The sequence below is a fragment of the Calidris pugnax genome, unplaced genomic scaffold (genome assembly GCF_001431845.1).
Source record: "Calidris pugnax isolate Ruff unplaced genomic scaffold, ASM143184v1 scaffold113, whole genome shotgun sequence".
Classification (NCBI taxonomy): Eukaryota; Metazoa; Chordata; class Aves; order Charadriiformes; family Scolopacidae; genus Calidris; species Calidris pugnax.
The window spans coordinates 2381056-2393637 of NW_015090879.1; the positions used below are offsets into that span (position 1 = coordinate 2381056).

Below are 12582 nucleotides of genomic sequence, written 5' to 3' on the forward strand. Positions count from 1 at the left end.
CCATACCCTAACTACCACATTTCCCCCCTCCCTATGCCTAACTAAATTAGCTAAAATACAATCTTAAGTGCAAGTAAAGTGAAGTGCATTTAAGTGCATATATAAAGTGCATTAAGGTGCATATAAAGAGTAGAAAACTTAAGGTGCAGTGACTAAACCTGCTAAAATATATTATTTCTAAAACTTAAATAGAAAATATAAGCCACTGTGAACATGTGCAAATTAGGGGGTAAAAGGTAGTGATGGAGTGTAACTTGAGGTAATTAAGTGAACTAGTGATAACTAGTGAATACATTCTTAATGGACTTAAGACTTAAAGGACTTCAGTTGGTTTGTAAGTGCACAAGATCTAACCCTCTACGATTTTGTAACTCTACTCCTGATAATAATCTAATTGATTGGTCTAATACTGCTATTGATTGTTCTTTTCCAGCTACTTATTTTCTCTCCTCTCCTCTCCTCTCCTCTCCTCTTCTCCCGGGGTGGGCCATGTGCGATGCCCCCGGCCCTGGATGGGGCTGGCACGCGGAGCAGCCCGTGGTGGGTCCCGGCCGAGCCACAGAGCAGGAACGTGAGGCTGTGGCAGACGGGGGGAGCTGAGGTTAAAGCGTGGTGGGTGCCCCCCCCGCCCTCGTGGGAAGTGCCCCGCGGGGATGCGCGGTGGACGGTTAACGAGGGCTGCTCGCCTTCCGACCGGAGCGCCCCGCGGGGCCGCGATGTGCTCTCGCTTCACGGCACCGGGGAATTTGCCTCTGCCTGGCTGAGCATCCCCAGCCATGTGCTGGCCAGGGAGCAGCGCCGCACCGGGCAGGGCCGGGCTGGAGGTGCTGGTGGTGCTCGGTGGCACGGGCGCTGGTGCCACATGGACCCACCGGAGGAGCCGGGATGGGCTGGGTGACACGGCGTCGAGGAGCAGCACCTCGCCCCGTGGCCGTGGCCAGTGGCCGGGCACCACGCTGTCCCGGTGCCAGCAGTGGGGCCAGGGTGGCGCAGGCTCGCTCGGGCTGGGGGCTGCAGGGGAGCCGTGCCTGCATGTCTGGGGGGCCAGGGAGCTAATCCCCTGCGGAATGCCCCGGCTGGGGGAGAGGGGACGCCCGCGCCGCCTGGGCGCAGGCAGCGTTGGGTTTCAGGGCAGCTGCTGTTCTGGAGCAGCGACAGGGACAGATGGCGGCAGGGCTGGCCCTGGCCATGCACGGGGGTTTTGGCCATGCCCAGCAGCCCTGTGCTGGCCACGGGTGCTGCTGTTCCTCTGGCCGGGGGGGTGGGATAGGCCCTGCCCAGGGCTGTGCCTGGGGCTCCGTGCCCGGTGGCACGGGGTGGCAAAGAGGCACCTGCCATCCCCCGGCATCGCTCCCCATGTGTCTGGGGCTGCAGGAGGTTTTCCATCTGCTCGGAGGTGTCAGCCTGGCCTTGAAGCTTTTGCTCAGCTGGTGGCCATGCAGGCAGCGCCCGGCTGTGCCAGCGCAGCCATCCCCATGGGTCACCCCTCCCTGCTGGGACATGCACGATGCCACCGTGGGTATTGTCCTCAGGGCTGGCACCTGTGGGGCCACCGAGCCCCTCTGCCTGTGGGTGCCGACCTGGGCCAGCCTTGGGGGGACGGGGTGGGGGACGTCCCTGGCTGCAGCCCTGGCACCATCCTGGCCACACATCAGACGATGGCCGCCTTGCAGGGTGCAGCGATGGGGATGCGGGATGTGCAGGATCGGGGCCAGGGGACGGGCCGGCTTCCTGCGGGAGAAAATACCCGGAAAGCTGCATGGGTCTGCGGGGGGGGCAGGGCTGGCGGTGTCCCCCGTGGAGCCCGGGAGGGTGGACCCTGCTGGCACGATCCCTGGCCCGCTGGGGGGCTGCAGCGGGACCCCCAGACCCTCCCCAGGCAGGCGGGTGCTGCTGTGGGTGCTGCACCCCGGTGTGGGTGCTGGGGGTCCATGAGACCTAGGGTGCACCCACGCCCACGGCACAGGGGGGGCTGGTGGCACCTTCCCTGGGGCTGCCCCCCGGCTGGGCCGGCTCTGGTGTGGGGTGGAGGAGCGGCGCCGGCCCGTGTTTGCAGAGCCCACACTTTGCCCCTCGCTGAAGATTGTGGAGAGCTCTGCAAACACGGCCGAGCGCCGTGCGTGACATCACCCGCGGCGAGAGCTGCTCACCGGGGCCAGTGGGAGCTGGGTGGTGGTGCCCGTGCCGTGCCACGCTGCCAGAGCTGGGGACACACGCTGCGGCGGTGCCAGCGGTGCTGGAGCAGGGTGCCCACAGCCCCCAGGTGGGTTGGGCATCATTCCTGGGCAGGAGTGACAGCGCTGCCCGCTGCGTGGGGTCAGGGCTGTGATCCCGGCACGTGCCCAAAGGTGCATTGGCAAAGGGCTGGTTAATGGGGGCCGGGGGGGGCAATCACTGCTGCTGGTCACCACGGGTGGTCCTGGCACATTGGCTTTTGCCCAGGGGACATGCTGTGGCTTTGCAGGGCAGCTGGCATCACCTCTCCATCCCCGGTACTGGGGCGTGCAGAGGGTGCCCCCGGGGTCCCTAGCTCCCCTGGGGATGGCCAGGACAGGGGGGGCGATTCTCAGGGCTGCTCCCCTTGGGGGGGCACAGAGCAGGCAGCGTGCCCCCCACCTGCCCCACGGCGGGGCAGCGAGTGGCCAGGCCCTATGCGGGGAGGGGGCTGTTTGCCGGCAGTGGTGGCCTCGTGTGCATTCCTGGGCCATGAGTTCATGGCTGCGCACGGGCACGGCGCGGCGCTGGGGGACATGGGCCGCAGCGGTGACGTCAGGCCGCGGGGCCCGCGCCCATCCTGCCTCCGGCTCTGCCGCCAGCGCCGGCGGAAGCCACCCTGCATCCTCCGGGGAGAGCGGTGGGGAAGCGTGTGGGTCCCCGTGCCGGCATGGGGGGTCTCCATCCCCGCGTCCCCCCGTGTTGGGGCCGGGGCGGCAGCTGTCGGGGGAAGAAGGGTGGCTTTGTGGCGGCAGTGCCTGGCAGAGCCCCGGCCCGTCCCTCTGTGCATTGTGCACCCAGTGCCTGGCACCCAGCGTGGGGCAGCATGGGCGCCCCCCGAGACGGGGGCAGCAGCAGGGGGTCCCGCTGCCTTCCCTTGGGGGATGTGGGGACTGTCCCCAGCCCCTGCGGCCGGGGACAGCCTTGATGCCGAGGGCTGCGTTTGGGGGGACGGGGCTGCCCTGGGCTCCCCCACTGAGTGACCATTTGCTCTGCTCTGCTTGTGTTGCAGGGAAGTCACCGTCCCTGATGGGAGACAGCGTTGTCCCCCCCACCTCGCCGCTCCCCTCGCCTGGGGATGCCCTGCAGGGAGAGCACACCCCCCCGCAGCGGGACCGACCTGTCCCTCCAGCCCTCATCCCCTCCGGACAGCCCGTCTCGCCCGTCCCTCCAGCTGTCACCCCCTCCGAAAAGACCCTCTCACCCGTCCCTGCAGCCGTCACCCCCCCCAAGCAGCCCGTCTGCCCCCCAGCTGTGATGGCCCCCCCCGAGAGCAGCACCCCACAGCGGGACCAACCCGGCCCTCCAGCCACATTGCCACCAGGACAGCCCGTCTCCCCCATCCCTGCAGCCGTGGCCCCCTCGGCAGAGAGTGTCCCCCCCTGGTGTGACCGGTCCCCTCCCGGGCCCCCCAGGCCAGCTGTGACGGAGCACCCCAAAGAAGAGGCATCGCCCCACGCCGCTGGCCAGGGCATCCCTGCTGCTGCTGCCCCTTGCCCGGCAGAGACGCTGCCCCGCGGGATTGACCCCCCAGCCCCTGCTGCTGGCGAAGGGGCCCCCTCCGATGCCAAAAGCCCCCTGGGTGGCACAGCCGGGCCCTCGAAGGACGTGCTGCCCCGCAGTGACCGCCCAGCCCCAGCTGCAGCCTCACCAGCTCCGGCCACCAGCCCCAGACCCAAGCAAGGTGGGTGCCCGGGGGGCTCTGGGGATGCTGGCACCCTGCGGGCGCTGCTCGATGCCTCCATGCCCAGCTGGTGCCAGCACAGGAGTGGGGCTGGGGGGGTCGGGTGCTGCTCTGACAATGTCTCCCCAATGCAGATGCCCAGAAAGCCCAGGCGAGGCACAAGCAGGCGAAGGAGCGGCGCGAGGAGCGGGCCAAGTACCTGGGTATGGGGCAGGGGGACGGGAGGGGGGACAGGGTGGGATGTGGGGCTGGTGAAACCCCGGACGCCCTTGGGCACACGCCGGGAGGGAAAGTGGATGGCGGGGGGGGAGGCAGGAGCTAAGGAGCTTTGCCGGGTCACGGGCAATCCCATTAGCAGCGATGAGCTGAGCCTGGGCAGTAGCTGCTGTGCCAGCGGCTCTGTCCCCCCCGGCATGCTGCTGCCCCCCCGGCACACCGCTGCGCCCACTGCCCTGCTCTCCCAGCTACCCCACACCATCTGGGTGCCCCCTGGGTGTATGGATGCCCCCCCATTGTGTGTGGCTACCAGCAGCCCGGTGCCCAGCTCTCTCCCGTGGGCAGGCAGCAGCAGGCAGCAGCAGGCAGCTGCAGGCAGCCCCGCAGCGGCTCGGGGCGGAGGGCGAGCGGGGCCCCTGCGCCGCGCATGGGGCCTCCTCGTCCCCGCGCTCTTTCCACCCTCATTCCCCCATTGTTCGCCGGCGCGGCACGGCTCGGCGGGCTCCCGGCCTCCCTTTTGTCCTCGCCCAAACCCCTCCCTTGCCGGCCGGCCGCGATGCCGCCTGCCCCGCGCGCCCGGGGAGCCCAGCAGCGTGCCCTGGCCGCAGCCGGCCCTCGGCCCCGCACCGCCGGCACGGGCATGCGTCCCGACCGCGGGGCTCGCCGGGACCGGGGCTGTGCCTCGGGTGTGACCCCGCTGCCCCGGTTCCCCCCGGCAGCTGCCAAGCGGGTGCTGTGGCTGGAGAAGGAGGAGAAGGCCCGGCTGCTGCGGGAGAAGCAGCTGGAGGAGCGCCGCAAGCGCCTGGAGGAGCAGCGGCTGAAGGCTGAGAAGCGCCGCGCCGTCCTGGAGGAGCGGCAGAGGCAGAAGCTGGAGAAGAACAAGGTGTGGATGGGGGACCGCAGGTGCAATGGGGGGTTGCTGGGGTGGCACAGCAGGAAGGTGATCCCTGGGGAGACCCTGTGGCTCCAGCAGCTCTTGGGGAGCTGCCCACTGTGCCCGTCCTCTGCGGTGCACATCCTTCATGGTGCAGAGTCTCTGTGGTGCCCAGCTCCTTGGGCACTTGTGCCCCGGCCAGGGTGGGCATCGCTGCCCTGTCCCCTTCCAACCATCCCCATCGCTGCGGTGCCCTCGTGCCGGGCAGCTCCCGCCGGTCCCAGCTCCGTTCCCCTGGGCTCACCCCATCCCTCTCCCCGGGGCAGGAGCGCTACGAGGCGGCGATCCAGCGGTCGGCCAAGAAGACGTGGGCAGAGATCCGGCAGCAGCGGTGGTCCTGGGCTGGGGCCCTGCACCACGGCTCCCCCGCGCACAAGGATGGTGAGTGCCGGGCTGGGGGGGGGCACCTGGAGCCCCATGGCTCTGCCAGCAGCGGGGGCGGCTGGGCACGGCTCTGCGGTGTCTCTGTGCAGGGAGGGTTAAACCCCCCAAACCCGGCTCGGCCCCGCACTGCTGTGGGGTCGGGCTGCCATCACCCCGGGCTGTGCCGGGGTCAGAGGGGATCCCTTGGATTTACCCCACTCCTGTGGCACCGTGTCCCTCAGGCCGGGTGTGAGCTGGGGGCTGTGTGTCACGGTCACCGTTCTGCACAGGGACGTGCTTGTTGACGGCTCTGGCTGTCCATGGGGACACCACGGCCATGGCACCCAGGTCTCTGGCAGCTGGGCAGGGGTTGTGGAGCCAGGCAAGGCTGTTGCCATCTCTCGTTGGAGTCTGTGCTGCGGCGTGTCCACTTGTCCCCCGGCTGGGTGGGGACAGCGTTTGGCCCCTCCAGCCCCAACGTGGGGGTGACCGTGGCTGGGTGTGCTCCTGGTTGTGCGTGGCCACGTGTGCCTCGCCGTGCTGTGCCCATGCAGCAGGGGCCGGAGGCTCAGCCGTGCCCACCACCTGAGCCCAGCTGGCCCCTCTCCTTGGGGGCTCCTTGGTGACACCCCATGGGGTTTGGCAGTGGGGCTGGGTGTGTGGAGGTCTCCCCTGACCGCTAAGGGGATGGGGCTGCACCAGCAGGCGCTGGCACTGCCTGGTGTGTCTGATGGCGTAGAGGGGAGCATGGTGCCCCTGGGGCACATCTGTCCCACTTGTGCCATGGGGCGGCTGTGTACACACAACCATGGGGTTGTGTGTACAGGTGTTGTGTGCCGGGCTGTGGTACTGGCACCATGTACCTGTTGGGGTTGTGCGTACCAGTGTTGTGTGCCCAGCTGTGTGGCACCATGTGTGTATAGGGACACTCTGTGCATACAGGCACCATGTGCCTGGCTGTGGCTTGTGGCACATTTTGGGACAGGGCCGTGTTCCTGCGGTGCAGGGTCTGGCAAGGGGACTCCTTCCCCTGCAACTTCCCACAAGGGCTGCTCTGCTGGCACTGCTGCCAGTAGCCTCGCTCGCCTATCTCCTGGCTGTCACCTCTGCTGGCAGCAGTGTCCCCATGCCGTTCTCTTTGGAGGAGCCTGGGCAGGACAGAGGGGTCCTGGCACCCCGTGGAGGTGCTGCCAGCCACCAGCACCTTCCTGGCACTGCTGTAGGGACCCGACACCGGTGTGAGCATTGTCCTGTGTCCAGACCTGCTGCCCCTGACCTGTTCCCCCAGGCTGGCTGCTTGCCTGGTGCTGCCAAGGTCCATGACCACCCCGTTCCCGGTTCCCAGGACTGCTTTTTGGGGGGGGACCAGCATGGGAGGGCCCGGGAGCCACCCTGGCTCCCTGAGGATGAGATCCCTGCATGATCCCAGCATGACCCCCTGGGGCTCGGGCACCGTGCCGTGACGGATGCCAGCGCCGTGTGTCGTGTGCCCGGACACCACCATCTCCCGGTCCCAGTCTCTGTGTCGCATCCCCCCTCTCCTGCCCCGGTGCCCCGGCGCGGCCATGCATGCTGCATGTGGGGGGGCCCGGCCCCAGCCCCGGGACCTTAATGTCCTTGTGTCTTTTCCCTCCTCCAGGTGCGAGCCGGTGCTCGGTGTCCGCTGTAAACCTCCCCAAACACGTCGACTCTATAATCAACAAGCGGCTCTCCAAATCCTCCGCCACCCTCTGGAACTCTCCCAGTAGAAGTAAGAGCCCTTTGCATTTGCCCCAGCGCAGGGGGCACAGCCCGGCCCCCGCCCAGCGCTGGGGACCCCCGAGGCCAGGGTCCCCCGTCCCCAGGCCCTGCCTTGCAGCATGGTGCCCGCGGAGAGAGGAGAAGCCGTTTGCTGTTTGCGGGAGGAGGCTGGAGCCGGCCGGCGGCTCCGTGAGGCTGCGTGTGGGCCAGGAGGAGGAGGAGGAGGAGGAGGAGCAGCTGGGTGGTGGCAGCCCCATGGGACGCCACGACTGGGGCAGGGAGCTCTGGTTCCCTGCCCCAGCTCAGCTCCGGTGGGTGCAGATGCAGCCGTGGAGTGGGTACAGCCTGTCAGCAGACCCTCCTCGGGGCTGGGCACGGTGCCGGTGCCCGCTGCCATGATGCCTATCCCCACGGGCACCCGGGGCTGGGTGCCACAGGGTGCTGCGGGCACGGGGCTGCGTCGGGTGCTGCGAGGTCGTCCTGGCCCTGAGGCTGCTGGCCGTGCTGGAGGGAGGGATGCGTCCAGCGCCGGGGCTGCTGTTGTGTTTCGGGGTTGCCTGGCGATGGGTGCGCGCCTTTCCCGGCCGGGTATAAATAGCCGGAGCAGCTGACGCGGGCGGCTGCAGGCCATGATGACGCAGGAGGCTCCTGCCAGCCCTGCACTGGGGGCTCAGCCTGGGAAGAGGCACCCAGGGGCTCTGGGCACTGCCCGGGTGGGAGCAGCATCTCCCTGGGCTGGTGCTGGACCCAGCACCCGTCTCCCCCGCTGCTCCCATGGCTCTGTTTTATCCCCTCCTGGCAGAGTGGGCTGCTCTCAGCCCGACCTGGTGGAGAGGGGCTGAGGGGCTCTGTCTCTGCGGGTGCTTCCCATGTGCCCATGGGGTGTTCGGTGCCAGCGACGTGCAGGGAGGGCAGCCAGTGGCATCACCGTGCCCAGCTGAGCCGGCAGCGTGGCTGGGGACTGAGGTTCTTGGGGTGCCATGAGCCTGGCCTGGCTCTTGCACAAGCCTGGTGACTTTGGCACAGCTCCCTCGGGGTGAGGGCACGTTGCGGTGGCCACACCGGGACAGGGGCACGGGGAGGGTGAATGGTGGCACTGGACATGAGGAGGAGGCTGGGATGGAAGGGGCTGCTGCCATCAGGACTGCACCCCAGTGGGTGCTGTTGGCTGTGGGTGCACTGCAGCTGAGGTGCCCACCAGGCACATGGACAGCGTTGTCATCGTGCCGCAGTGCCATCCCATGGGTGCCAGGCTGCCTGCCCGTCCCTGCACCCACACAACCTGTTGTCTGGCCGTGAGGGCACTGGGGAGCCCTCCCCATCGCGGCTGAGCTCCGGGCACTCCCGGGGCAGCACACGTGCCCCAGCCTCGCCACAACCCCACGGCTGCTCCCCCTGGCAGGCGGCTGTAGGGCTGGGGGGCTGGGGCTGGTGCCTGGGGGCTTGGGGGAGTGCTAAAGGGCCCCTCTCCCTCCTCAGACCGGAGCTTGCAGCTGAGCCCCTGGGAGAGCAGCATCGTGGACCGGCTGATGACGCCCACCCTGTCCTTCCTGGCACGCAGCCGGAGCGCCGTGACGCTGGCTGGGAATGGCAAGGAGCAGGGTGAGCACCCGGGGCGGGGCACGGGGCCACACGGGCCCTGGCACAGGCAGGGGACCGGGATGAGGGAGCCTGAAGCCAGCGTAGAGCCCAAAGCCAGCGTAGAGCTGGTGCCGGTGTCATGCCAGCTCTGTCCTGACGGTATGGTCCCTCCTACCCCCAGTGCCCGTGTGCCCCCGCTCTGCCTCCGCCAGCCCCCTCAGCCCCTGCCACAACCACCGCCTGCAGCACCGCTGCTGGGACAGGCGGAAGGGGACCACCAGCAGCCCCGATGTGACACCGCGCCGCAGGACCGAGTCCTCACCTGTGAGTGCCATCTCCCATGGGGACCCCTCAGTGACAGTGTGGCTGTGGGGCACAGCGTGGCTCCTGGCCGAGCCGAGCACCCGGCACTGATGCTGTCTGTCTCCATCTCTGTCTCTGTCTCTCCCTGGCTGGAGCAGAAGAAGAAGGAGAAGAAGGAGAAGGAGCGGGAGAACGCCAAGGAGCGCAGTGCCCTGTCCCGCGAGCGCAGCCTCAAGAAGCGGCAGTCGCTGCCGGCGGCACAGCCCCGGCTCCTGCCCGCAGCCGACAGCAGGTAGGGACTCGCCGCCATGGGGGGGGGTCCCTGGCCCCTGCCCCACCACCACGGGGGCTGCCCCAGCCCCTCTAATGCCATCTCTTGCTCCATTTGCAGCCCCGGCCCCAAGAACCGTCCCTCATCCCCTGCCACCCCCAAAGCCCGTCCGGCGTCCCCCAGCCCGGCCCACGGCTCCCCCCACAAGCCGCCCCTGCCCCGCAGCACCCACTCCTCTCCCAAGGTGCGGGCCAGGGCCCGGGAGGAGCGGGGGGAGCAGGAGGGCCAGGCAAAGGCACGCGAGAAGAAGGAGGAGGAGCGGGGCCCGGCCCCCCAGACCCTCCCCGAGCCCCCCAAGGTGCCCACAGAGCCAACAGCAGGTGGGTATGGGGTGACTGGGGGGAGCGGTGGGGCTGGAGGGAGTGGGAGCAGCACTGACACTACGTGCACCCCACAGCCCCCACAGCCCCTGTGGTCCCTGCAGCCCCTGGCCCCGCACCATCCACCCCCCCAGGCAGACCTCCAGCTGGCACCACAGACCGGGAGGAGGCTGCCCGGCTGCTGTCAGAGAAGCGGCGCCAGGCCCGCGAGCAGCGGGAGCGCGAGGAGCGGGAGCGCCGGGAGCAGGAGGAGCGGGAGAGGTGGGTGCTGCCCCCCCCCTGGGCCCCGGCCCCAGCCCCCCACTTTGCTGAGGGTCCCCTCCCCGCAGGCGGCTGCAGGAGGAGCGGGCGCAGCAGGCGGCGGAGGAGCAGACCCGCAGGGAGGCCATGGCGCGGCGGCAGGAGGAGGAACGGCGGTTGCAGCCCCGGCCCCAAGAACCGTCCCTCATCCCCTGCCACCCCCAAAGCCCGTCCGGCGTCGCCCAGCCCGGCCCATGGCTCCCCCCACAAGCCGCCCCTGCCCCGCAGCACCCACTCCTCTCCCAAGGTGCGGGCCAGGGCCCGGGAGGAGCGGGGGGAGCAGGAGGGCCAGGCAAAGGCACGCGAGAAGAAGGAGGAGGAGCGGGGCCCGGCCCCCCAGACCCTCCCCGAGCCCCCCAAGGTGCCCACAGAGCCAACAGCAGGTGGGTATGGGGTGACTGGGGGGAGCGGTGGGGCTGGAGGGAGTGGGAGCAGCACTGACACTACGTGCACCCCACAGCCCCCACAGCCCCTGTGGCCTCTGCAGCCCCTGGCCCCGCACCATCCACCCCCCCAGGCAGACCTCCAGCTGGCACCACAGACCGGGAGGAGGCTGCCCGGCTGCTGTCAGAGAAGCGGCGCCAGGCCCGCGAGCAGCGGGAGCGCGAGGAGCGGGAGCGCCGGGAGCAGGAGGAGCGGGAGAGGTGGGTGCTGCCCCCCCCCTGGGCCCCGGCCCCAGCCCCCCACTTTGCTGAGGGTCCCCTCCCCGCAGGCGGCTGCAGGAGGAGCGGGCGCAGCAGGCGGCGGAGGAGCAGACCCGCAGGGAGGCCATGGCGCGGCGGCAGGAGGAGGAACGGCGGCTGCAGGAGGAGCGCGAGGCCCAGGAGAAGGCACGGGCCGAGCGGGAGGAGACGGAGCGGCTGCAGAGACAGGTCTGGGGTGTTGGTGTGTGGGGGCAAGGGGCTGCGGGGGAGGCGGGGTGGAGGAAGAGGGGGGATGGGGGACGAAGGCAGGGATGGAGGGGAGAGGCAGGGATGCTCTCCTGTGGTCCCCACCCCAGCGGGATGCAGGGGTAGGACCAGCCCAGCCCCTCGATGCCCAGGGTGGTGGGAGGGGACGTGGGGCAGGGCTGTGCTGAGCCACCCGGGCAGCCTGTCCCCACTGTCCCTGCCCTGTCTCATCCATCCCTGCCGCCCCACTGTGCTGCAGAGGGAAGAGGCCGAGGCCAGGGCACGCGAAGAGGCTGAGCGGCAGCGCCTGGAGCGGGAGAAGCATTTCCAGCGTGAGGAGCAGGAGCGGCTGGAGAGGAAGAAGGTGAGGGCTGGGGGCACCCCTGGGTGCGTGGCACAGTGTGGGGGGTCCCTGCAAGGGGTCCTGCCCAGCACCCAGGGCAGGCCCTGCTGGCGAGGGCTGTGCACGACCCTCTCTCTGCCCCACAGCGCCTGGAGGAGATCATGAAGAGGACACGCAAGTCGGACACGGCAGATGCCAAGGTGGGTGCCTGTCCCCTGTGCCCCCCTGCCTGGGGACATGGGGGACCCTGCAGAGCCCTCCCAGCCCTGCCCGGAGCTGCCACTGCCCCTCACAGCTCTCCTCTCCCTGCAGAAGAAGGAGGACAAGAAGGTGGTGAATGGGAAAGCGGCCGAGCAGGAGGATGTCCCAGGTATGTGGCTCCTTCCCCATCCTGCTGCCCAGCCGTGCTCCTGCCCGGGGCCATGGCTGAGGGGGGCTCTGCCGACATCCCCAGGCCGCGAGAAGCGTGCGGGGCCGATGCCGAAGGAGGAGGAACTCCCTGAGACGGAGACGCCGAGCATGGGGACTCCGGGGGGGCCGAAGGGCCTGGCAGGCGAGGGGCTGCAGCCAAGGTGAGCGTGGGAGCGGCCGGGGGGGCCGGAGGGCGGCAGGACCCTGGCTGACCCCCAGCCCTCCTGCCCCACAGCTCCCCGGCCAAAGAGGTGGTGTCCCCGGCGTCGCTGGTGAACGGCGTGCAGCCCAGCAAGCACGAGAACGGCTTCTCGGGCACGGAGGGGTCGCAGGAGCTGCTGGAGCTCTCCCACCACGGCACCAGCCCCGGCAGCATCATCCCCTTCGGTGACAAGGAGCCTTTCCTCAAGCAGGCCGTGGTCAAGCCCCCCCAGGTGACAGGTGAGAGACGGGGGGGTGTGTGGGGGGCCGGGGCGATGCCGTGGCTGCCCTAATCTCACCGCTGCACCCTTCCTCTGCCCACAGAGGTGCTGTGAGGGCCAGGCCCCGGCAGACGTCCCCGTGGGGCCCCCGCACACGTCCCGACTCCGGACACCCGCGCAAAACCGTAGCTGTTGTCGGAAGAAAAACCTCACTGCTCCCCCCTGCCCGCCCACGGGGGGCCCGGGCGCTGTTGGGACCCCGGCGAGGCGGCCGCCAGCCCCCTGCGGGGACACCTGGTTTCTCTCTTCGTTCTTGTTTTTATTTCATTTTGGTTTTTTGTTTTTTTTTTTAAATATGCACCTTATCAGACTGACACTCCCACCCTAGCAGCCTGCCAGAGCCGCCCCAAGACGTGTGGTGTAATAATGTAGTTATTTAACTTGCTGGGTACAATGTATGTGAATACTGTAAATAGAGCTCGGCCAGACACCGGGGCCGCCCGCCCGGCCGGGCCCTGCGAGGGACGGGG

At 68.9% G+C, this 12582-nt stretch overlaps 2 protein-coding genes across 2 annotated transcripts in view; both read left to right on the plus strand.

Moving 5' to 3' along the window:
- LOC106890552 (vegetative cell wall protein gp1-like) overlaps positions 1–600 on the plus strand; it is a 16045-nt gene extending 15445 nt beyond the window's left edge. Inside the window, exon 4 of the mRNA XM_014946457.1 lies at positions 434–600. Within this exon, the coding sequence (XP_014801943.1) occupies positions 434–600 (167 nt within the window). The remainder of the gene's footprint in view (positions 1–433) is intronic.
- Positions 601–2917: 2317 nt separating this feature from the next.
- Positions 2918–12576, plus strand: MAP7D1 (MAP7 domain containing 1). The gene is made up of 20 exons (XM_014946458.1): positions 2918–3898; positions 4033–4101; positions 4834–4997; positions 5315–5429; positions 7051–7161; positions 8631–8753; positions 8914–9056; positions 9194–9327; positions 9427–9686; positions 9764–9947; positions 10016–10102; positions 10173–10369; positions 10447–10630; positions 10699–10858; positions 11136–11240; positions 11366–11419; positions 11532–11589; positions 11674–11791; positions 11866–12071; positions 12156–12576. Exons 1-20 carry the CDS (start codon positions 3142–3144, stop codon positions 12164–12166), a joined length of 3240 nt encoding a protein of 1079 aa, XP_014801944.1. The 5' UTR covers positions 2918–3141; the 3' UTR covers positions 12167–12576.
- Positions 12577–12582: the final 6 nt, after the last annotated feature.

Coding starts and splice junctions, on each gene's coding strand:
- MAP7D1 (XM_014946458.1), top strand. CDS start 3,142: ATGCCGAGGGCTGCGTTTGGGGGGACGGGGCTGCCCTGGGCTCCCCCA. Junction 5,430..7,050: donor CTCCCCCGCGCACAAGGATG/GTGAGTGCCGGG, acceptor TCCCTCCTCCAG/GTGCGAGCCGGTGCTCGGTG. Junction 9,057..9,193: donor GCAGGACCGAGTCCTCACCT/GTGAGTGCCATC, acceptor TGGCTGGAGCAG/AAGAAGAAGGAGAAGAAGGA.